The sequence below is a fragment of the Saccostrea cucullata genome, unplaced genomic scaffold (assembly GCF_032062105.1).
Source record: "Saccostrea cucullata isolate Sc308-1 unplaced genomic scaffold, CSIRO_AGI_Scuc_v1 ctg565, whole genome shotgun sequence".
NCBI classification, from domain to species: Eukaryota; Metazoa; Mollusca; class Bivalvia; order Ostreida; family Ostreidae; genus Saccostrea; species Saccostrea cuccullata.
The window spans coordinates 169,894-196,068 of record NW_026923523.1 but is presented as its reverse complement, the minus strand read 5'-3'; the positions used below and the strand labels follow the sequence as shown (position 1 = coordinate 196,068).

General features: G+C 33.6%; 1 protein-coding gene across 1 annotated transcript in view; it reads right to left on the bottom strand.

Annotated features, from left to right (window-relative positions):
* The window catches only part of LOC134264212 (dynein axonemal heavy chain 3-like), a gene marked incomplete at its 3' end in the record, with an annotated part of 48,099 nt that extends 27,324 nt beyond the window's left edge, over positions 1–20,775 (bottom strand). The window contains exons 1-5 of the mRNA XM_062746508.1: positions 20,630–20,775; positions 18,801–18,896; positions 15,428–15,596; positions 8,012–8,111; positions 5,522–5,727 (exon numbers count right to left, since the gene is read on the bottom strand). Of these exons, the coding sequence (XP_062602492.1) occupies positions 5,522–5,727; positions 8,012–8,111; positions 15,428–15,596; positions 18,801–18,896; positions 20,630–20,644 (586 nt within the window). The remainder of the gene's footprint in view (positions 1–5,521; positions 5,728–8,011; positions 8,112–15,427; positions 15,597–18,800; positions 18,897–20,629) is intronic.
* Between the last annotated feature and the right edge of the window lie 5,400 nt (positions 20,776–26,175).

The following is a 26,175-nucleotide window of genomic DNA, read 5'->3' as shown; positions in this document are numbered from 1 at the left end:
TGAACTTGTTTTCCATTTTCTACTAATTCCTGGCTAAAACAATCTCAGGCTTTTAAACAGTAGTTTTGAGACTTCTGTCAATGAAGATTTAAGACATAGTTATGTATTTTATTCACAAGACTATATAATTTTTTAAAAATCTTCTTTACACCTACATCAGAACAATCTTTAAAGAAACTGAAAAATTCATCTGACTCACAGATTTTTAACAAATCTCTGCACACGTCTTAACTTTTTATTGATATACGCCTTGTATATTTAACTTATGTTATTAATTACACTGATATTAAAAACAGTATGCAATGTTTGAAAGTTATGGATAACTTTCTGAAGAAACTATGTGACAGGTTATCCAAACAACACAGCGATGGTAGCAAAATTTGGCCCCAAACATCAATCAGGTGTATTCTTTCATGATAAGATTCCACTTGAAATAGTTTTTGATGTATGAATCTCTCACTACTGTTCGAATAAAATCTCTCAGATTTTTCAGACTACATAGGGTTCACAAAGTATATTTTACTTTCTGTCACATAAGTAAGACCCAAGAGATTTTACAACTTAGCTGTCAGTTTGAGCATTACTGGGAATACACATGCAAGTCTACTTTTTTCTATACTTGCATAATGTGAATTTCAGTTAATGAAGGACTAAGCAATGAAGTGAAGAAATCTCAATTCCTTTATTTTCAAGTATATCTATTTTTTAATGCTGATGATTATTTATACTGGACAAATTAAGTTAAGGATCGTGATTTATAAATTATTTAATTTACAACAAATAACAAAATATTCCATTATTTATAACTATATAATATCAATCTTTATCAACTAAACAAACAATTTTTATTGTGTTTATCAAAAAATCAATAAAGTGTTAACGTGCTTTGGGATTAATTGTCACACAACCCCCCAAAACAGAATGAAAAACACCCTTGGTAAAGGAGGGAAAATTCAGCCTTAACTGTTTGCGCAGTGTTTTGATGTGTTCAATATGCTGTATGACCACCCCGTGCTTGAATAACCGCGCGACAACGCCTCTGCATACTGCGGATAAGTCTCCGAAAGAAGATTTGCGACAATCTAGCCCATTCCTCGACGAGTGCTGCAGAAAGCTCCTCATGGTTACTAAGGAGAACTGGGCGCGCTGAAATGGCTTGCTGTAGCTTGTCCCAAGCATGTTGTATGTGATTAAATTCAGGCGAAAGACTGGGCCAGTCCTTTCGCTCAATAGTTTCACTTTCCAGGTAGTCTGTTACGACGTGAGCCCTGTGAAGTCTAGCATCATCATCCATTAAAATAAAGTCATGACCGATAGCACCTGTGTACAGCCTGACAATAGGATGCAGTATCTCATATCGGTATCTTATCCCTATAAGATTTCCTGCGATAACGTGCAAGTCAGTCTCTCCGGTTATACTGATACCACCCCAAACCATCACAGAACCACCCCCAAAACGATCATGCTCAGCAACACAGCAATCTGCAAAACGTTCACCGGTCGTACGCCAAACTCGTCTACGACTGTCATGAAAGTCTACACAAAAGCGCGTCTCATCTGTAAAAAGAACAGGGGTCTAGTGACGCAGTTGCCAATTGACATGGTTTCGTGTCCATTGGAGACTGGCTGTTCAGTTTGGGGTCAGTTTGGGCCGGACTGCTGGTCGGAATTTTCGGATGGAGTCTGTTTCGAACTGCCTGTGGTGTTACTCGCACTCTTGTTACTGTTTCAAAGTCTGTATTTAGCCTAAGAGCACCCTGGAACCTCTGCCGTTTTGCCATATTGACCAGATAACGGTCCTTACGAGCCATGGTTGACCTCGGACGACCAGAACATGTCTCTCAGAAAAGGTACCAGTACAGTCAGTTCTCAAATTATCGCCATTCGATTCATCGCCATTTTCGCAATACCGCCATGATTTCCCAAGAACGTTTTTCCTGCTATATAAAATTCTCTTTATAACGCCAAATTCGCATACCGCCATCCGCCACCCTGTTTTCACAACAAACGTCCATTTTGAAGTGTCAATTATCTCGATATACCGCCACAGGTGCATGTGGTCAGTGAAGCGCGGCTAATTGGTTGACGCTATCCCTGTTGTAAAGCATGCAAAGGCAGACAAGGTAAATGCAATTGAGTAATTAAACAAGAATAAAATAAACAATAATTTTAACATGAACTGTTATGATAATTTTGTTTTCTGTTTAATAAAAATATTTAGTCAAGGCTTCGCCACGAAAGCGGTCGTTGTTAAAGTACGCCGATAAAGATATATTATTTTGATGATCTCTACATTCAACAATGCAAAGTTTGCTGAAAAAATACGGTATAAAATGTGAACGTTTCATTAACAATGATGCCATAAACAATGAATTTATTCAAGAATGAATTTTACATACTATCGGCAATATATCACGACGATCCACCCAGCATGTTTTTTTTTCAATATCAGACGTGCAGATTTACATGCATACTTATGTACTTGTCTTTATTTCAAAACTGCACATTTTGTTTTAGCGAAATTGTACATTAAAAAAAATTACTTGAAGTACTTTCAATGAGAAATATGTTTTTATATACATGTGTATGTAATATTAAAAATAGAAACGCTAAATGGTATTTCTAAGAACGGTAACTCTACTTCTTGTTTTCTAAAAGATGGGAAATTCAATTCATCGCCAAATTCGTTATACCGCCATGATTTCTAAATTACAGAAGGTGGCGGTTTATCGAGAATTAACTGTATGTTTGAATCGATTCCATAATTGTGAAATGATATTTTGTGACACATTAAGGTAGGTCGCGGGTTTGCTTTTGTCATCAATTTTGGTACTCAATTTCGACGATTCGAGCGGCTGTTTTGTGCACATTTGATTATGACATCAGCTACGTCACAAAGGCAACGTTGCGTTGTTTCCCGTTTAATTCTCTGCAAATGACTTCAAGTCTGTACGAATCAAGTAGATTAAAACAAAGTGCATGCTATTACATGTAAACCTCGTACATGTTTTATAATTAAATTTTAGTCTGAACTCTGATGTGGTTGTATGTAATGCCCTAGGAAAAATTAAATACAATACCAAATGAAAGGAATAATTTATATTGTAAGTATTACTAAACTGATAAAAGTCAATCAGAATAAGTCAGCGCACGATGAAAGTTACCGGTATGATACGCAGAAAGAAAGTTATCACAAATAAAATTGTTTAGCGGAAAACTTGAGAGGTTGTATTAGCGCACGTTATTTGCAACTCGGGGGAACATGCGTTTTCTTCACGACTGCTAATCAAAGCCGGGGCGAAAATATGCGTATAATTTTCAGGATGGAATCAATCCTCAACACTAAAAACGCATTAAATTTAATACAATCATGTATTTTCCTATTTTTTTCCTTATTATCTTCATCATTTTTACTAAGTATTGTTTGGTTATTATGTATTCAAATCTTGTGTAGTCGCCTTGTTTTACTAGCGAATAAATTGTGAAATGCATTGAAAATCCAAAATTATACAAACACCTGAACTGTAAGACCTATATAAAACTGTAAACAATTTACAAGTATCTTTTTTTCTATAATTAAAAGTTTTAAAACAAAAGCTCTAGTCTAAGTGTAAAAGCTACATGCAAGTATGTATTTTACATTTTATGGAAATTTAAGAGAATTCGAAATTAACAAATGTTTTAGAGTTAGGCCCATATACCAGCTTGCGTCGAAAGAAAATTGCAAGTAACCCCCCCCTCTATTTTCCCCAGTATCTGGAAGTTTTTTCTTTACCGTTTTCGAATAAAGTGATCAAATTTATGTGTTATGCCTGAAATCCTATTCACCATGAATTTCCTAAAAATGCAGGAACTAATATTTTATCACTCGCGGTGTTGTCGTTTCATGTTAATTTTCATGCACGAGGAATGTTTATACCGTTCATTCTGACTCTGTGATCAGAATATGAATTTCACAATACTAGTGAAAATAAGTTGCTGGTCATCCTAATATATCTTTGCATAAAGGTAAATGATAAACTAAAATTAAATTTTGCGTCTATGACATCTTTTAGATCTTGCATATTCCAAATGTCAGAATATTTATATTAGTACAGTAAACGTTGCTGCGTTCAACGTATGACGTTGCTGACATAAATAACGCCATAAACGCAACATTTTAGCAATATAAACGGAAACTTTGAAATTATTTAGCAGAAAATCCAGCGAAAAGACATGTTGATTTTTTTATATCAATAGTTTTGATTTTACCTCACCTTGACCTTTTGAAATTCCTGATTAATTCGTCTACGTCTTTAAAAAGTTATCCAACTTTTTTAAAAGAAACTATTTTCACAAAATTGGATTAAAAACGTCATTTTTCCATATATTTCAATAGTAAAGCGTAAAAAATGTACTTATAACAACACCGCGTTTACAGTTATATAGCATTAAAACTACGTAGGCAAATTTTATAAAAATTTCAGATAATACGCTGTAAATTCTCAGGAACATTATATCAATTTTTCAGGATATGTTTTCTCGTAAGAATTTTTATGCAGTAAACCCGCGACCTACCTTAAAGTGTGCAACAACAGTTCTTTGAATATTGCCAGATTGAAGCATACCTACAGCTTGGGCTGTCTCAGAGCCGGTTAATTGACGTCTCATGGCTTAAAATATCACAGGGTCATTAAAAAATATTCACAACTTTAAACACGTATTCAAATTAACAATTTCGTTATTTCTATATATACCCTGAATCACTTTGTTTTTCATACTGTGTCGGAATTCAGTAAAGCATGAATTGGGCATGAATTGCATGACCCTACAGGAAGCATTTTCGTATCAATAACATCTTAAAGAATGAATGGTTGAACTATAACGTAAAAAATATATTATAATTATTTTTGGAAAACAATTCAAAACCATGATCCTTAACTTATTTTTTCCAGTATATAAAGCACAGCATGTTTACTGGCCATTAAAACTGGTTTACCGGTTACCATATAATTTAATTAGTAGAGAACTTTGTGTAAGATTTCAGGGATCCCAACATTTGAATCCATTGGATCCCTTCCCATATCACACAAATAAAGCTTCCAAATTACACTACAGGGGAGATAATCATATGACAAGTACAATAGAAATTTGGTACCTCAAACACTGATATCTTGATAACTATGGATATGTATCAATGGGATTTGGAAGTTCCTTCCACTTATTCTGTAAGTATTTTACCCTTTATATATTGTAGAAGTACTTTCTTACGCATGTTATTAATTTACGCTATGTATGCGGTCACAATCTTTTTGCATAAATTTGTACCATGGGACACAAATACATGTAAGGCATAATAGTGAGAACCTAGGAAATCTGCGTAATTTTCTACCTGTTTATTAAAAGAAAATAGAGATTCCCCGAAATTATGACCCCATGGAAAAAAGTATGTCTACAGTATCTCGATTACTCAAATATCTCGAAGGTTACATCAATCCCATTGAGTTATTGAGATAGTGAGATTTGACTGTAGTGTACTTACCATTGATATAGCTACTGTACCCCGTGTCGCTCTGGTTAACAGAGGGTGGGGCCTGTAGTTTGGGCAGGCTCCCGTTGATGGGGGGTAGCGTCGTCTCGGGGTACGTTGACGTGTGATGACTGGTCCCATTGGTGATGTCGGGAAGAACAAAGTCGGAGTCGGGGTGGATGATTTTCCCAGTGTCAAGGTTAATTAAGGCATGGAAGCTGAAAAATCAAACAAGAAATATCAGTTAATTACAATTTTTACATTCGACAATTTAACCACTAAAATCAATGTGTAATCAGCGTTTTTTGTCTTTTGTACTCAAATTAGGACTCAGTTCTGATATTCTTAAGATCAAGGTAAAGACATTTTCTTTTAAAGATTAAAATATTCTTTCCAAATATTAACGAAGCCTAGCTATCTGTGACACATTTGATTAGTAATTTTATAAATTTCATTAAACAATGAAAAATCTTGAATTGATCTCAGGTTTCATCTTGTTGCATGCTCCTAGATCTTGATTAATTTTCTTTCTCAATTCAAAAAGAATTAATTCTAAACAAAGAGATTTTTTTAAAGATTCTTTGTGCACTTCATAATGAATAGACAATGACTTGTAGTGTTGATAAATTATTTTTTCTACAACTATGATTTTGCAGTATCACCCAATAACATGAATAAGAGATGCCAATTTCCTTCCATTATTAAGTAAATAAATCTCATAATTTCCGCATAAAAATCATAATAGGATTTTGTGACAATTTTGTTAATCCAAACAGGCCTCTTCATCAATAATATATAAGGACATTATGTCTTAGAATTCCCATTTCTGATGAAAAAAAATCTTTAACCTTAATTATATCTGCCCTGTACATTCTATTTATCAGAATCGGTTAATTAATTATTTATTACGAGACAAAACAGAAATCAACATGCAGTGATTGTGAAAAACACCAAGGCAAACCCTCATATAGCAGCTTTAATGAAAGTTCTAGCTATGACCACAGGAGTTCGCGTACCTATCAATTTTACCGGAATTTTCAGTAAATAAAAAAGATACGTAATACCTATAATAATAACACAAGGAGTACAACGCATTTTAGGTCACCTGGGAACCCCTCGCTTCATATCAAGGCTGTCGCACAATTAATCTTCAATCGAAAATTATAAAACACAAACCAATCTTTTTGGAAGGGACCATTCTTTATGGCTCTTAATGCATATAATTTCAAACGCATGTTTTACAGCAGCAGCAGTGACTTTTCTCCTCAACTTCGCTCAAACATCCGTTGTCTGCGACGCCACGACATGACATCACGGGCGCTTCCATTTACCCAAAAAGGAACAAAACTGCCTGAAATGCTAATCTAGATGATTGAGGTCATATGCGAAAAGAAACCAGAGACAAGTTAGTAGACATTCAAGAAAATTTAAAACGGGGAGGTACAAGTACTTGTACTCATATCTAAACGTAATATCGTTATCTCTAGTTAATTGTGTATGATTGGCTTTTTTTTGTTCCTTTTAGGTAAATGGACCGCCCGTGACGTCACGTCATGGCATCGCGGACAACGGTTGCTCTCCTTGTGTTATTATTATAGGTATTACGTATCTTTTTTATTTACCGAAAATTTCGGCAAAATTGATAGGTACGCAAACTCCTGTGCTATGACGCAACTGAAGAGATAAATGTCAGATATTATAATTGACTAAATAACTGAAGAGTAATCATAGTTAACTATGATACATACATGTAGTATGGAGATATTTGAAATTTTAAAACCCTTGTGAAAATTCAAATTTGAAGTTGATGAAAAATACAAAAAAATCTTTCTTGAATAATTGCTGAAGGCACTCTTTAAAGAATAATGTTTCATCTTTTAAAATTAAATATGGCAATTTAATACACATTTGAGAAATGTACTTTATCAGATTATAATCTGTTAATTGAATTTCACTATATGTAGCAAATATTTTTGTCATATATTAAATCTGATTCAGATGAATGCATTGAAATTTCATGGGAAAAAAATTCACATCAATTATGATGGATACAACTATATATACACATATAAAATTAAATTTTCTCCTGTTCCTTTCTTCCACACAGACCCCCACAAAGATTTAATTGAGATCTTTTAAATAATATACATTTTGGATTGAGAAAGTACTTTTTCCTTCATATTTCTTTTTCAAAACCATTCAGCTTTATGTGTGTTTAATAAAACATTGCTGCCATAAAATTCATTTCAACTTTATTCTATCTCTATGTCATAAGCACATGTAGCATGTATGAAATGCTAAGTTCTCTTTCTGGAAAACATAGGACGAACATCACAAATGAATAAGAGACCCATAGGCCACAACGCTCACCTGAGCACTGTGGCTAGGAAAAAAGCAGAAACAAGTACAGTGACTTTTTGTTTTACCCTTTTAACTGTGAAATTGCATTGTGGTTCCACCCTTTGATTTTTTCAGACACCGAGTCAAAAAAAAGTCCCTCACCTTTTCCTTCTGGGGTCAGGGTCGTTGACTATTCTAGTAATAGGACTAGGTGTTCTGGCCTGTCTGGGGGCGAGGTAAAAATTCTCCTCCGTAGTAAAATCTACAAGTACAACAGTTTATTAAATGAACAAGAGGCCCACGGGCCTTATAGGTCACCTGAGTATCATGTAACAACTTTCCAGCGATTGCATTTGGTTCATGCTTTAATCCAAAAGCCATAAAATTCACAAATTTTGAAGGAGGCACCATTGCTTATCAAAGGACAGATTTCAAAGCATTAATTTATTTTTAGTCAAAGTAATTTACTGGTAAATTGTACCCAGCGGCCCTGAAATTATCTATTTTGAAAGAGGCCCCTTTCTTCATTATAAGGCCAGCATTTTTTTTTATGTTCAGGTTTAGTTATGAACATTAGAAAAATTTTTTTTTAAATATGTGTTAGGTAAATGTGTAGACATTGTTCTAAAATTTACTTGATGCCTAAAATTATAACTCTTATCATAAAACAGACAGGGAGAATTGGGGAAGTAGGGTGAACATTTTTTCAATTAAGTGTAAAATAATTTTTCTGGCTGATACAAATGATACTACATGCCTGTATATATTTGTATATTCTTGCCTTTTAATAGTTGAATTTTTTTAAATTTCTTCAGGTTATTGTTTATTTCTTCCTCAAATGGACTTAACTTAAAAACCCAGTTTTATTCATTACATCTGTGTGCATAAGCAACCCTTTTCTGAAGAATGATGCTTAGATTGTAAGCTATAACAGAGTCCTAAACAATGTCGCTGGCAATATGCAATAGCTACCACGGGCAGATTAAAACCTGGGGGAGGAAAATAATTTACAGACAGATACTTTTGAAACGAATACATAACACACTTATCTCACCAGCATGTCATTGTGCAACAAAGTCGTCAGCATTTTATTTGTCCTTTGAACGGGTGAAACGTTTTGAATGGCATTCGTATCAAAGAATTTTACACTAAACCAAGCTATCTTCTCAGACCATCTGGCTTTATTTACCCGCCGTTTCATCTTAATACCGGAAGTGCGAGTTCGTAAATTTGAAATCTCGATCCCGACTCAAATTTGACATCGGAAAGAAAATTTTTTTAATTTTTTCTGAAAATTCAAAACCTTGAGCGCAGGGTTTGTAAAACTGAAAATTAAATAAATCCTGGCCTTAAATATGTAATTAGATCATTAGTATTGTATATTAACAAGGAGCAAAGGATTAGATGTATATATATATATATATATATACAATCATTAGAGCCCCCCCCCCCCTAAAACATTAAACTAAACTTTATCATGGGGCCATAAAATTCACAATTTTGGTAGAGGCACTCTTGCTCATCATAACTATGTACTGTAGTTAGTTTATTTAATACCCAGGAGCAGAGAAAAGGATTTTCAAAGAAATCATGTTTTTCACTATATATAATCACAGAGCCCCACCCTAACACCAGGTCCCCTGACCATGGTGTCATAAAAACTTAATCAATTTTGTTAAAGGCACTCTTGCTCATCATAACTATGTACTTATTGGTTTATTTAATACCCAGGAGCAAAAAAGATTTTCAAAGAAATAATTTTTCACTATATAGGTCACCCCGTCAGCACTAGAACCCCTGACCCCAGGGCCATGAATTTCACAATTTTGGTAGAGGACTCTTTGCTGATTACAATATGCAAACAGTTTGACTGCTTGATGTCCAGGAGTAAAGAAGAAGATTATTAAAGATTGCATTAATTTTAGTGGTTTTGGCCCCACCCCCCAGGCCCAAGGGGGGCCAGGTGTCATTTGAAATTCAACTTTTGTTATGCCTTCACCCATAGATGCTTTGTGCCAAATTTGGTTGAAATTGGTCCAGTGGTTGCTGAGAAGAAGCTGAAAATGTTCAAATGTTAACGCACGACGAACGACGGACGACGCACGACGACGGACGAAAACAGATAGCAATAGGTCACCTGAGTTTACTCAGGTGACCTAAAAAGGAAAAGATTTATCACCACGACCACATACAAAAGATTGAGAATAAGCTGACATCCTATTGAAATCTGCTAGTATCATCATGTTTTGATTTACATACATGTACATGTTTCATAACTTGTAACAATTAAAATATCAAACCTTAAACTTAACAGAAATCTTGCAAAGTTTTTATATCTTTTTCCTAAATTAATTTACATGAGATAAATTGTATCTGTAGCAAAATATCAAAGCTTTATTTTAGTTTAATAGCTGAATTGCATACATGGTCTTTCAAAATCATTTAATATTTAGTTTTTACTTGGAAAAATCCTGGTAACAACTTCTACAGGTTTTAGCAGTTCATTAACACTCAATAAATCATGTGCTTTCAATGGGTATAACTACTCTTTATCAAAGACATGAAAATACTGTGTTCTTTAAGTGCAGTAAAGTTAAAAGCAACTTCCTTTATAAAAACAACCTTTTCAGATGTCACCTCAATCCTTACCCTAGTATTGAACAATTTAAAAGGTGGTTATCACAAAAAAGAAAATGATTTTTTTTAGTTCTGTGTTTACATGGACAGTGCATTAAAAACCCGAGTAATTAATTTCATTCAGCGTGTTAAATGAAATTCGAATATTTGATCTGTTGTTGACATTCCGTAGAAGAGGGCAAACAAACACTTGTAGTAAAAGCCACAATGGGGAAAAAGAAAACTCCTAGTCTTTGTATTGACTTTTAAACCTCCTAACACACTTATTACCCATGCATGGATTGGGAAAGATCTATTTTTTTATGTTGTTATCTTCTATATGTTCTAGAAATTGCATGGTCTCTTGCTGACTTTTTCATATACCTTAATTTCTCAGTACTTGCATTGTATGTGTGTTGGGGGAAGGGGGGGTGAAAGAAAATAACTGTCTAGTACATAAATTTTTTCTAATTGCACACCCCTGCTATGCTAACACGATTGAAATGCCTAATTTATAAATTAAAAAAATTCTCTCCATCAAGCCAATTAATGACATAAAGTTATACAGGAATTTTTTCCACAAAGTAATTAACTATATATATATATATATATATATACATATATATATATATATATATATATATATATATATATATATATATATATATATATATATATATACATATAAAAGCTACCTCCTAAACTTGATTAAACTAAACTTTATCATAATCATAAGAACACAATCAAAAGTATGTTTAGAAAAAATATATGTTGTGTGCTAGATAATGGTCAATCAGTGAAAATATAAAAGGTGTGATTTTAACTCGTCAAAATGATATATAAAACAAACCAGATTAGCTCAGTTATAATGCATATCAGACAACAATATCAATATCAAGTGTGCACAATACGCCATTGTCATTTTTAGTAAGACCTTTCATATGAATTTTTATATATAAAAACATGCAGCCAAAATCACTCTCTTGGCTGGTTTCCATCACACTGTCAACAATTAGGATTAAGAAAAAAATACAGACATAAAAATCACATAAAAACTGTTAACTCAATCACAATTCTGGAACACACAAGTTCAAGTCTGGGTTTAAAAAACAAACAAATTTAAATTGTAAATCATGTGAAGAAAGGTCAATATAGATGTTCCATTATAAAAACCTTGGGTTATATATATTTCACACATTTTCGTTGTACATACCCACGGTATTTGATCTACTTAGCGACTGACTTAAAGCTCGCTGCTGATTATTTGAAGTTGCAGGGCGCTCTGATGTCGTAACTATAGAAACAGTTCATAATATAAAAACATAGTACACAAATCATAACCTTTTCGACCCCTTTTTTATGAACCTTTTCCCCATTTCAACAAATTGACTCATTAAAATAATATTTCAGTTTGATCTACACATGATTCCTAACATTACAAAGTTTAAAGACCTAATGAAGCATTTTCTGGCTTTTTTAAATTTTTGGCCATGCTCATTTTTCAATAGACTTAAGCTTGCCAATGGGGATACTTAAAGTACTTGCACCTAGTTTCTGCATGGAAAAATATTGTTTTGAAATCGGTTTGTTTATACATGCTTAGGCCATCTTTTAAAAAAAATGTCTGTTTGCATGCCCTCTCTTGATCAACTGCCTAAAATTGGCCCGACTTAAAACTTTTTTACTTCCAGGAAACAAATTTTTTTAGCTCCTGAATTTTTTTTATATTTTGTTCTTAAATTTTCTGGAAAAAAATTCCCCACCTACCTACCAACCGAATTTTTTTAACCTGAGTCAGAAAAGGGCATGTACACAAACATTTTAAAATAGGATAAACATCTTTCGACCACTTAAATATTTTTCAAAAAAAAATTTTAACTTCACATAAACATGCTACCAATATACTGCTATATATACAGTATGTGCATTTAAACCATTCAAAGACATGCGCAATTACAGTAATTACACACCTAACACTTCTTCACAGTATGTTCAGTAGAAATTTTAGAGTTCTTGAAAAATGAAAGGTTCAAAATGTTCCACTAAAGAGGGTATATTTGTTTATCTTTGGGTGTTTGGGGGTCAACTGTTTAAATATAATAAACTTGGAGAGTGTATTTACCTGCTCGTCCAGTCCAGTATTGGTTTACAGATCAAATATGGAACCATAATACAGAACATTGAGGTGTAGGAGAAATAAAAAAACAATTATGTCCTATTTTCTTAATGGCTTTAAAAATCAAAATTTCAGATCAAGACAGGAACTTGTGAAAGCTATATTGATATACTTCACTGTTAATAGCCATTATTTACTTAACAAAACATGTTGTTGAAACAAAGTGGTGTTTTACAGTGGCAAATTTAAATTTGACGTTTGATTCCTTCAAATCACACCAATTAACTCAACATGCAGTCTTTTCCAACTTGTTTGTTTGTTCTTCTTGAAAGTCCCTCTGGAGAATTTTTTGCTCCCATGCCACTGCTTTCCAGTGGAGAGCTGCTATACATGGCACTCAGGGCCATTGAGCAGTGAAGTATTTTCTGTGCCAGCATCTACTGTGACACGGCAGATTTGAACCCACAAGCAAGCACTCTAGCCAGTGCCTATAACGCAGGCAACTTTTTCAACATTCAGTGTTAATTCAGGTCTCTTTTTTTTCTTTGCATAAATTCTTTCTCATGTATACTTGTCAAATAAAAACTCAAGACTGCTTATTTACATTTAAAAAAAAGGACAAACTAGTTAAATTTGAATTGTAAACAATGCAAAATTGCTGCTTAATCCAAACAAAGATATCAGACAATGTCTGGCTGTACGTTTATTTGATATTCATTTTCTTTCTATAGATTCCATGTAATTCCAAAATTTCTAATTTAAGTTTATCAGCAATCCCTAAATCAATTCTTGGGTACAGCTTGTGTAACAATCGTAATATCTTCGTGAAATTAATCACACGAATGGATCAATTATATCGGCAGATACCACACTGTTCTACCATCTAACTGTAACACCTGGGATTATAATGTCGCTATCAGAAAAACCTACATGTCAATTTCTACCCGGGTTTATCATGGATTCTTCAATTTTTAATTTTTCTACCTATACCGTTATCAAGTTTTTAAATCAGACTTATAAATATATATATATATATACAACGACAGAAAAGCCTTTATTTTTAATTTGACGAAAATTTCTATAAATCTGAAAAAAAAAAAAACACTTTTGATTCCAATATTGATAATTTTATTGAATGCATCTTTAAATTACAACATTTTCCCATGTTTTTTTTTTTCTTTAAGCATGTTATGTAGCGGAATAAAAAGCACCTGTTTAAGTCTTGTGCGAAAAAAGGGTTTACATATGTATCCATAGATGTAAATATTTTCCTATTATATGTACTGGCCCAGTCAATTTGGTATGTGATAATCTGAAACACCAGTTAAACAAGACAAAATAGCATTTAAAAATTTCGTTCCAGTGAAAAATCGTCCGGATACTGAAGCATCCAGATATCTGAAGGTCCACTGTATATGTACTGGCTGGTATTGATAAAAACATCTGCAAGGTTAGGAAACCAAGTAGAAATACACATTTTATTCAAATATGGATGCATGTTTTTACTAGCAGGAATTTTAACATGCATTAACAATTCCAAAAAAAAAAAAAAAAAGAAAAATATGCATATTTCTAAAGGATTTCTACCAATGCTTGATTCCAGATTATTAACTGACAATAAAATCTCTGTAGTAGAAATATCAGTCTACTTCAAGCCTTGATAAGGACTTTTAACCAAGGAAAAAAAGGAAAGGTACTAGCTGACTTCATTCTATAGATTCCATTCTATATTTTTTATCCCAATTTAACATAATACACCTAAATCAGGTTAATCTATATGGTGTTATGATTGGCTTTTAAGGGATTTACACAACATGGACATTTTAAAATTTAGAAAAAATGTTAAAAGCATCATTTACTCTTTCAATAGAAAATGCACGATCATATCTGGGCTTTTATATTCATTTTACACAAATAAAAACAGCGCCTTTGCCTCTAACAAGTCTAAGGTTACTTGGAAATTGTGCTAAAAGCATGGAGTCTGTCCATGTTAGGGCTTAATTTTATAGGTTATCTGCCCCTTGCTAATGAAAGCAGTCTTGTCTTATTAAAATATTTACGAAATATCTATTAAGTGTAAGCATTTTATCTGCCTTAGCTGTTTGTATTCAAGGTCCACAGAAAAACCAATACAGGTCCATTAAGCATTTGTTAAGTGAATCTTAATCTTTAGATAATACTCTGTTCAATTATTTTCTTATTTTCATGTTTGAAAAAAGGTTTCAACAAACTAATTTACAAGAAAATACAATTAAGGATAAATATTTTTTAAAATACTAGCATAAAAAATATTTAATGAGCTCATATTATGCAAACCTCAATGACTTTTTAAAAATTATGATTTCAGTTTGAAATTTTATGAAACATTAAATGCACATGGGTTTAGCCAACATTGTCGTTATTTTTTATTCAGCAATGTTCTGCATATTTCAAGTATTTTATGGCAGAAGAAATTATAATTATGCATGCAGAATTGCAGATTCAGATGAACTGCCACAAATTCATAATGAAAACATATGAAATCTTGGGTTGAAGCAGTAAATTTATACCCTAGCTCTCTCCAAAACACATTTATCAATTTTACACAGTATTTATGAATCCAAATTTGTTCTGTAGTTTTGTCTATGCAATTTAAGCACATAAATGTATAACCCCACCCACCCCTGCTCTGAAATGCCACCTACATTCCTCAACTAAGCCAGTTTTCTGAATTACTTTGTTTTGTAGATTCAATAGACAATTGATAGATGTACAGTATAAAGCACCCATCCACTCTCTTCTTCTTTCCCCATCCCCGCCCAAACTGAAAACCAGATCAACTTTTTCCGATATGTTCTCTGACTTACTTTGTTTTGTAGTTTCGTAGATGTAGGAGGCAGTCAGATGCCTGGCCTGGGGGCTGTAGTTGTTGCCTATGGAGTCACTGACATGTCGGAAGTGTTTCTTCTCTTTGATTGGTGCTGCCTGTGTCCATGATCCACGTTCTAAAATCTTTGGCCTTTCACTGTATGCTGGCTGCAAAGGGAGATAAATCTGGTTTGAGAGTGTCACTGGCAACAAAATCTTACCTTATACATGTTATAATAAATTGCCTGTTTGCGGACTTATATATTTTTATAACACAATATTTACTGTACATAATGATATTATACTAATTTGACCTCTTAATTTATTACGCTTAATCAATGCAATGAATGGCCGATTCAGCGAATGTCGCATGCCGCATGCCATGTCTGATACATTTACAAAAAACACAGAGCTTAGTTTACAAATACATGTAACGATTGTTAAAAAAAACTGAAACTCGTTTTAAGCCATTCTTTCTCTGTAATTTGAAGGACTTGTCTTCTAGGATTCGCCTCAACAACTTCAGAACTTGTGAGCCCTCTCAATATATATCTACAACTTCCTCTGCCGCCACTGTTGTTGTTATTGTTGTTGTTGTTATCGTGTACTTTCCTCCGTTGACTTCGGAGCACCCTGTGTGGACAGGTAGATTTCTAAAAAAATGTTTAAAAATGTCATTATCGGAGTAGTGTCTATAATCGAGATATGTTCACTGCCCTACTGTTATGAATGTCAAATAGTAGGTTCCTGCTTATCTCTTCGATATCACTTATTATCGCACTGTTTTTTCCAAGAATGTCCAAGATCTCAGTCTTAGAACTGTCTAGCAGGCACTGTAAAAGGTTAGTCGAATTGCACATAATCTTACTGACGGTCTGGGGGTTATAGTGCTGGAGTAGTAGTTGGTATAGTGCATCTAGATGTTTATCTCGGGTGGCTTGGTATGTGGAGCAGTGGAGAATAAGGTGTTCTCTATCCTCACTGGCGGCATTGCATAGAAGACAGGTTGAAGAGACTGTGTGCTGGTTGAACTTGGCTCTGTTGGACTGTAGGATATATGTTCCGGTTACAATTTTTGCCTTGATGGAAGCTTTTGCTACTGCTCTGGTGTTGTTTGGTACATAGTCCCATAGTTGGTGTGCTTGCTTTGTTGATTTTGGTTGCAGTGCTAGGTGTTTCAAGGATGGTTTGTCTGTTACTTCATTTTGTTTGGTGTTCCTGTATAGCCTGGTCTAGCATGATTTTCCATTTTCCTGTGGAGGGTGGTGTTTCCATAAGTTCGTAGGCAGTAGGCAGATGGTATTTCTGTATGCTTAGTGTGAACTTTTGATACTTTTACGCAAGTTGACGTCTGGCTACTTTATTTATGTCTTGATTCTTGATGATCTTGTAGAATGCTGTTAGTGTATTTTTCTGTATTTGGAATACATGTAAATTACAGTGAAAGAATATAATGCAAACTGTAATGACAACAGTCGAGTGATGTGGATTGCTGATGCCCCAGCGCTAACCTTTTTCAAATCGACATTGATTCATGCAGGCTTTTGATACACGAAAAGTATTTTTTTATCTACATGTATCTATTAGAATATTTCTGTATTTGGTACATGTATAATGCAAACTGTAATGCTGAGAAATAATTCCAATTTAATTAAATAAATACTGTACCTCCGTGGATTGAACGTGATACTGTATAACGTAACTACAATTTGGAAAGCTGCATTATTTGTTCAGTGCTATTAAGAATGATTTTTTTAGTTTTTTTCTCAAATTAAAATGCACTACTATACTGTACGGTTAAGCCCCCCCCCCCCGTCCTTCCTCCAACCGGCTTGATAAAGAAATGACCCTTGATCATGAACCTGCTCGGAACAAATATCCCTTCTGTTCGCTCGCCTCCTAGTGTAATGAATTTGTAAAATTAATTGAATCTTAAGAAACAAAATCTAAAATTCGATCAAAAGAATATGCACATACAAATTCTGAAAACTATACACTGCAAGCAGTAAAAAAATTCAAAATCTCTGCAGTGTGCTGAAATGTCATTACGGGAAATTAGAAAATATATAGAGATCTAGCTAAGCCAAATTTCCAAGGACTATATGGGCCAAATTTTAACACTTCTATAGATAAAAGCTCATTTTAGGAAGGAAATTAGAATACAGCACTGACCATTTTTTTTAATGATTGTTCCATATAGTCGGAAATTAGGAGGGAGTTTACTTTTGAGGAAATGTCTTTTTTGAGGCAGTACCTTGGTTAATAAATGGAGGACTAATTGCTCTTTAAATCACTGCAGGAGGAAAAAATATGAGAATTTTATTGGGCACTATTTTATGGCATTCGATATTGTTTCATTGTCTTCAATTCCATGCAAGGTATATGAAACTGTAATCACGTTTTCTTAATTAAAGGACGAAGAAATTATATGTTTATTTTTAAATAACACATTTTCTTTGAGAGCTCTGCGATTGTTCCGTGTTTTAAAATGCTGTAAATGTAAAAATACAATGAAACCAAAAGCAACTTAATATCTGGAATTCTAGACCTTTACACAAGAGGACTATTATTTCGTACTAAACAGAACAAACTTTGACCTCCACAAATAAAGAAAAGAAATGAAGGGTTTTTTGCACTGTAAAATCATGCCCTTGGCAATTCAGTGATATTCGTTTCGTTTTTTGATCGCAAGATATAACCCAATTTTAATGATAAGTAATACGCATTTTCGATCGATTTTGGATTCAATTTCCAAACCCCCAGATCACACACGATGCATTTCTTTAAAAGTTTTTATCGTGTTATTTTCATCCCTCCCCCAGCCCCATCTGCGCAAAAAGGAGAGGGGGTGTTGAGTGAGCAAATCCAAATCTTCAAATTTATCAGAACACTGCATTAAAACGAGTCGAATACTCTCGAACAGACATGCAAGTTAAAATATATATTTTTTCACATTTCTCAGACAAACAAATGTGTGTATTTGCGAGATAAATTATACATAATATTCAGTGAAGTTATTAAAATCTGGACTTCTAAAAATAATTATAAAATTTATCTGCCAAACATCAAAGAATTAAGAAAAATAATTGTTTGCTGAGCATGAATTTTATTTTACTGTACTCTGTAATTACACGTTTTCAGATTCTTACCTATATCATCATTATTTGTGAATTTGAATCATTAATTAAAGCGTTCTCATCTTTGTACTACACGAGAAGCAATAAAATTGGAGTACAGATTGAAAACTTTAGAGAAAAGTAGTCGGAAATTCCACTTTCCCACCAGGGACTAGAGGTCATGACCTTTTCTCAGGACCCCCCCCCCCCCGGGGGAGGGGGGGGGGGAGTAAGTGTTGATATACATAAAACGTACCTCTCTGGCACTCAGTGGGGGGAGATGCTGAATCACCCCGGGTCTGTGTTTCAGCTCGAACTCATTGGGCTGTGATATCGTTATTCCGAGATGACCCTGAAATTAAAAATAAATGTATAATCGTATACTGGTATATACGTTACACATTAAACAGTGTAATATAGTAATGAAGATGGGAAAAGAAAGACCATGTTAACAAAATTCAGGTTTTCTTTTCAAGAATTTTCTAAAATCATCCTTTTTGACTGAGAAATTGTGCATTATCAGCGAGGGATCTATGAAATCTTGAAATGGGACAGTTCGGGGTAGGGGCCCACAGCCACATCGCACACACAAAAACTGATTTAAAATTATTAAATTTCATGTATATTTTGGCCCCCTCTAAATCCACCACTGATTATACATCTACTTTTAGACAGATCTTAACACCCCCCCCCCCCTCCGAAATTTCATGTTATAAAAATTAAAGAATTCGGGCACGTTGGTGTCCACAGGAACTTGTTTTGATGTTCTATCATAGGAAAACGTTTAAAATACCACTACAAAGAATTAGACTGAAGAAAACCCCAGAGGACTATAGTTCATAAACATTATATTCATTATTAAAGTGTTTCATTGCATTTGATGCAAAGAAGAAAGCACACAATTGAATAGGCTATTTTTGTTTTTTAAATTCAACAGTAATAAAAAAAAATTGCTATCAACTTTAACAAATCTACTGACTGTATATACAACTGATTAAAAGTTCATGCACAGACCATGAACACGGAATATGGCTGTTCTGCTTATGGAATACATGTATTACTTCAGTTCGATGGCCGTCACTGGCCTAAACACTCAAAAATCGGAGCGTGTTATAATACCCTTCATCGTTTTATCATGCATTCGTGTAAACTAAAACATTTTAATCCAACTGTTTTCCTCAGGCGGGCAATCAAGAAAATCCTTAATCGATTTGACAAAGATTTTTTAATTGTGTCATCCAGGATTGGAATTACGCTAAGTGCATTACGTCGTTTGACCTAATGCTTGTTAATGACTGAATAAGAGAAATTAGAAAATCACATGTATATTTAAATTCCATGACACACATCTTAATGCTGTGGCTAATATTTGCTTATTGTGCAAAAGATTTGTGTCTAGTTTAACTTCTATGGTACATGACACATAAAATTAAGGGGGGGGGGGGTTACTTCTTAAGGAAAACAAGCTTCTTCTAGAGAAACAACTCCCCCATACACCCCAAACGTCTACCTTATTATTCTAATCATAATAGGGATGGAGAAATTCTTTTATGTCATGTTCACATGTTTCCGGTAATTAAGACTTTCATGAATAATTAAATTGCCACATTGTACTAAATAATATTGTGGTTTACTATACTTGTTACGAGAGAGAGAGAGAGAGAGAGAGAGAGAGAGAGACGATGTTTTTCGTTTGTAAAAAGGTGGTAAAAGTTGAAAGTTTAATTTTTAAAAAGTTCTCCTAATATCAACACCTATGTGTAAGCAATGCAAGTATGAAACAAAACAGTTTGTAAAATGAATACAAGAGAAATTGATCAGTTGAATACAGTTCATGCAAACTGTCATTATGCTTTGCCTTCTTTAAAGTTTGTACCTAGCTGTACCTATAGGTATATAAAACATACCATTCCGCCTCATTTGTAGGCGATAACTTATAATTTAACTACCGCAAATAAACAGAGCTTATACAATCCACAAAGATCCTTTCTTCACTGTGGGAAGACTATTTAAACTTCATAAGAATGAAATCAATATCACCCAACCATTGAAAAATAAATCAACAAGTAAAAAAAACTTTCTTACCGGTTTGAAAGGCATACTGACAACTATTCACTTCTTCCACTACATAATAATATATCCAATTTCTGAGAAAAATATTGAAAAAAAGGTTAATCCAAATTATATCCCAAAATTAAAACACAAGAAAATTGAAATTCCCATTTCACTTCCAGCTTTCACTATTTCCGAAGTCTTCGCGTCACACTTCAACACTCTTAGCCAACTCTTTAAATCTCGCACCTGCCCTTCTTATGCAAATGAGTTGCTCTGGTAACTATAAACAATATAGTAAGAGCCCACCCTGTGTCCGATTTGATCCACCTGAAAATTTGTTTTATTTATACATTTAAAAGGAAAAGCATAAAAAAGCGTTATCATTGTTTGTTAGCCACAGAAGGGGGGAGACCGTTGCGCGCTGTTTGTGTGTTTCGACCCGTTAGAAATTTTCTTGGGAAGTGGTGCGCTACATTTCGGAAGTATTAGACTCAGCGGGCAGAAGAGCTAACAGGAGATTTACTATGTAAATAACAAGACACAGAAGGATATATAAATTTAACGCAAGTTTACCTATATGATAGGTAAATTAAAGGTAGAAGACAATTATTGATAGACCCCTGTTGGGTATCTGAAGTTCAGATTTATTTGGTATCGCATCCCAAATCCCTCACATTCCATGGCCAGATGAACATGATGAAAGCATGGTTTATATATGAAGTCTGAAAAATAATATGATGTCTTATGATAATTAATTTACTGATCTTTACTAATTGTTAAAAAATAGGTATGCTTTACTAATTTTCCTATGAGAGAGAGAGAGAGAGAGAGAGAGAGAGAGAGAGAGAGAGAGAGAGAGAGAGAGAGAGAGAGAGAGAGAGAGAGAGAGTTTATTTTTAATATGAATACGAGAAGAAAAAATAAAACACTGTATTCATGTGCACAGTTGGAGGGGATTGAAATATACCCAAAAGCATGTTCAATATTTTCTAGATCTACATAGTTGAAAATGATTTTTTTTTACAATAATTGGGACAGAATAAAAAATATTTACATAACTGGGACATTAGGGATTAAGTTTATATCTTTATCTCACCGTAGTTTGAAATTACACACTTAAAATTGTGAAAATCAGTTTGGCTCAATGACTGAATTACAGTAATTCTCCGTAAATTAATGTCAATGTGCATATTTATTCCTCCAAACCTTTTTTTTAGTTTTAAGTAATTATTAATTTAATTGTTTCCTATTCAAAATTTATTTCCGACTCGGTTGCACGATAACATCCATAGCAAATAACACGTTTTACTTTCTTTTATTATTTGAAAGGACAAGGGTGTTTATATTCAAAGAGCGATAACCTATACCATACATCTGTCAATTTTGTATTTTGAGGTTTGAACACATTCTCGTGTAGAATTGAAATTTGCAAATCACAATCAATAGCTTACTTATGATTCAGATGTGCGTTTGCTGTAAAAATGTGACGAAATGTATTCATAATTATTTTGAATTGATATTACAATGAAGCCAACCCATTGCCATATTTTTTTTTCTTTTCGGTTTTAGATTTAAGCAAATTCAATCGTACATCACCTAAGCATAGTCTTGAAATCAAAGTGAAGTACAAATATCCATGACTTCCTTAATTCTCATAAAACTTGCAAATTCTAAATCGAGACTCCAGAAAAGGATATGTACACAATCCTCAGGCAGAAAGGATAAACCTCAAGCATTGGCGGGTCCAGAGGGGGGGGGGGGGGTCCGGGGGTTGGAACCCCCCTTTTTTCCAAGTTGAGAGAGAGAGAGAGAGGTAAACATTTTCAGAGAATAAATATTTATAGCCGTCTTACTTATGTATTGAATAGATATATTCTCATACATTTAGTTTCCTCCATTCACCTTCACCATTACTTTTTTTAATGAAAGAATGGTAGAAAATATTCTACTTATTTTTATATATCTTATATATATGTAACATGCGAAATTTAATTTGATATTAGATTCCCGCGATTTTTAGCTGCATGTCTTGGTTATCTAATGTACTGGGTTTTTTTTTTTATCAAATCTTTCGAAGGAACTAACATGTAACTCTTTATTTTAAACCTCAACCGCATCCCACCCCGAAAAAGTTTTTCAAATTCTGTAAGAAAATTCTTTGTAATCTAAGGAAATGCTGCAAATCCATATAATTTTTAGGCTTCAGTGGTTTTTGAAATGTGTTTCTTATTTTATTCGGACTGGGGGTACCTTTTCAAAGGAAAATGGGACTTAAAAAATAGATATTATTTATCACAACCTTGGATTTCCATACGTGTGTGTGAATCTCTGCTTGATAGTGTGTAAAGGGGGGCTGGTTAAAGGGGCACAACCCTGGAACCCCTCCTTTCAAAAAATGGCTGGATCCGCCCCTGTTAAACTCTTAAAATTATTACTATTAATTTCATTTATTCATTTATTTATTTGGTTACTTTTATACAGAAAACATGTCAACATTCTTAGATTTCCAAGAAAATTAATCATATTTAGATGCATGAAATAAAATTTTTTTCATGGAGCGTTTTCATTTTCAAGCTTCATGTTGAGACCTTTTTAATGAAGGTTCATAAACCCTCTGCTCACTCATATAAAATGTTGCTTGAACCATAATGATTTTCCAAAAGAAATTTAATTATATTAGTAAAATACAAACAATTAGAGCATACAGTGTAGCTTGCGAGGCAAAATTGGACAAAAAGACACTTCAACTTGGCAAATCTCTAAAGGAATAATAAACGTTTATGTCATTAAGACTTAATTCTCTTATCAGAGTATCTACCTTAAATACATTTTTGGAGAAATATAAGATTTTCTTGATTCTAGCCTGATGTGAAATACATTAATGTAAGAAGTGTTTTGTGATGTCTCGCAATAAAAGTACACGCTTTTTACACAATGTCTTATACAATATAAATTAATTGAAGGAAGATCTAGTATACCAAATAAGTATCAAGATCATACAAAGAGCAATGTATGACAAGTGTCTAGATAATGGCCTCTTAAAACGAATATCTTAATTTTACTGTAATTTGCACGGCAACACATGTGACCTTCATTGATAATTTTCAATTTGATCAAAATGCAAATAATTTAGAAATATGACATCATGCTTATTTTCAAGCAGTTTTTCTTCCAGAAAATATTAAGAGCACACTATATTCTCTTTTTGACTCACCTGAGCTGTTTTGAATCAAAATTTGTTTGTTGGTTGTCGGTGTTGATGTTGTTGTTATCGCGACCGGCATTGTCGTTGTACATAAACTTTTGAGCTCGTCTTAGCTGAAAGCCTTAGTGAGTTCTCCTGATCACATTTTGTCCGCCGTCCGTTTGTCTGCTGTCCGTCCGTCTGTAAATTTTTCACATTTTCGACTTCTTCTCAAGAACCACTGGGCCAATCTCAACTAAACTTGCCATAAAGTATCTTTGGGTAAAGGGAGTTAAAGTTTGTTCAAATGACGATCAAAGTTTAACATATAGCTAGAAATTCAAAGGGGGAAATCTTTAGAAATCTTTTCCAGATACACTGGGCTAAGAAAGATGAAACTTATGCGGAAGTATCCTTGGGTGACGACAAATGTTAAATTTGTTCAAATATTGACTACTTCAGGTAGGGAGTGGACACGACCAGTTATCAAAGCAGAGGCGTAGTCACAAACTTAAAAGTGAGGGGGCTCAAGTCCAGAAATACTTTGACAAGCAAAAAAAAAAAAAAAAAAACACACACACACAAACTTCAAAGTGAGGGGGCTCAAGTCCAGAAATTCTTTGACAGGCAAAAAAAAAAACAAAAAAAAAAAAAACAAAAAAAACCCCCTAAAGTGAAAGTTCCCCAAACTCGAAAATCCTATTTCGTGGGGGGGGGGGGGGGGGGTAGTGGACAACTTTTTTTCAAAGGCAAGTTACTTTCAATTCAAAGGCAAGTTACTTTCAATTCCAATTTTTTTACCCGCATTATACAACTATCAACAGAAATGCTTACTCAGTTGTTGAACATAGAAAAAATGCCATAAAATGAGGTTTCATATTATTTCAAAATAGCTGTTCTTCATTAAAAAGTGGGGGGGGCACAGACATACTCTTGCCCCCCCAGATCTCAAAGTGGGGGGGGCTAGTGCCCCCGCTGCCCCCCTGTGACTACGCCTATGCAAAGTGAATCTGACAATTCTTGATTTAAAAAAGAACATGGAACTTTTGTTTCTATTTAGAATTAGATTGATATTCATTCTTTAATATCCATTTACAAAGGAGACGGAAACATACTCTGAGAAAGGAAGAGGGGGGAATTTGGGGGAGGGGGGATCGAACCTCTTTGGTAGACATTTGGAGGGAATTATGTGAGAAATTTATCTCTGTAGCACCGGTTAGGGTACTGTATTTGAAAACTCAATCCAACTCCCGTACTGCAGCAAAATTTGAACTTTTAATAATTCTATCAATAGGAATATATTTGTGGAAAAACAAATGTATGTGTTACAGAAAAGATATATATCAACAATGATCTTTTCTCCATTTATTCACCATTAAAATTATCATACATACAAATGTACGAAGAAATAAATTCAAACATCTATAATTAAATATGAAAATAGGAAATACCTTGAACTCAGTATTAAAGTAAGATACTACAGAGAAATATTATATAAATATTGCATGTAGTTGTGTGTAACATTGAACATTGAAAATGTTCACCCCAAGAAAACCATTGTCAACCTCGGCTGCGCCTCGGTTGATGTTTTTTCAATGTTACACTCAACTACATGTAATATAGTTATTATATTATACAGAATGTTTTATACAAACACATATAACAGTGAGCCTCGCGCGCATAAATTCTGCGCAGTCGCTATTTTTTGGAACATCACCCGTCTTCAAGCAATGTTGACTGTTGCTACGCTGGAGGGCGTGGCTTCATTATTCAGCGGGTAATAGTATACACTTATTTAATGACTATGAGGTAAACAGTCAAAATCCCCAACTACCGAGGGACAACAGTTTGATTGTTTCACCGAATAGTCATTGAATAAGTGTTTTATTACCTAACCTACTATATAATCAATTAAATTGGAAAAAAACACACAAACAATCAATAAAACGTTTTCACAACTGTTTATTCACATATTTGTCTATTAATTAGCTGAACACATAATATGAATATTAAATTAATATTTTTAATTTAAAGTAATACTTAATAAATGGATTGTTTGTGTGTTTTATTTAAATTTGATTAATCATAGAGTAGGTAAATAGTGATGTCGTGATCATCAAAATGCTTCAATATCACGATGACGCTTTAAACAGTCAACAGTTCACTATGTGGACCGGTTAACAGTTCACTGTTTCATGATCACGCAAAAACATAAAGTAAACCGTGAAACAGTTCAAAATGCCTAATTATAATTTATATAGTAGGTTAGGTAATAGTGTTTTTTAACAAATGTTTCTCGACCAATAAAATTCAACTAATTTACATGAAAGTATAATATAAAAAATTGTATAATTTACATGCGTTTCAGATTAAAAACTAATATTTTACAAAA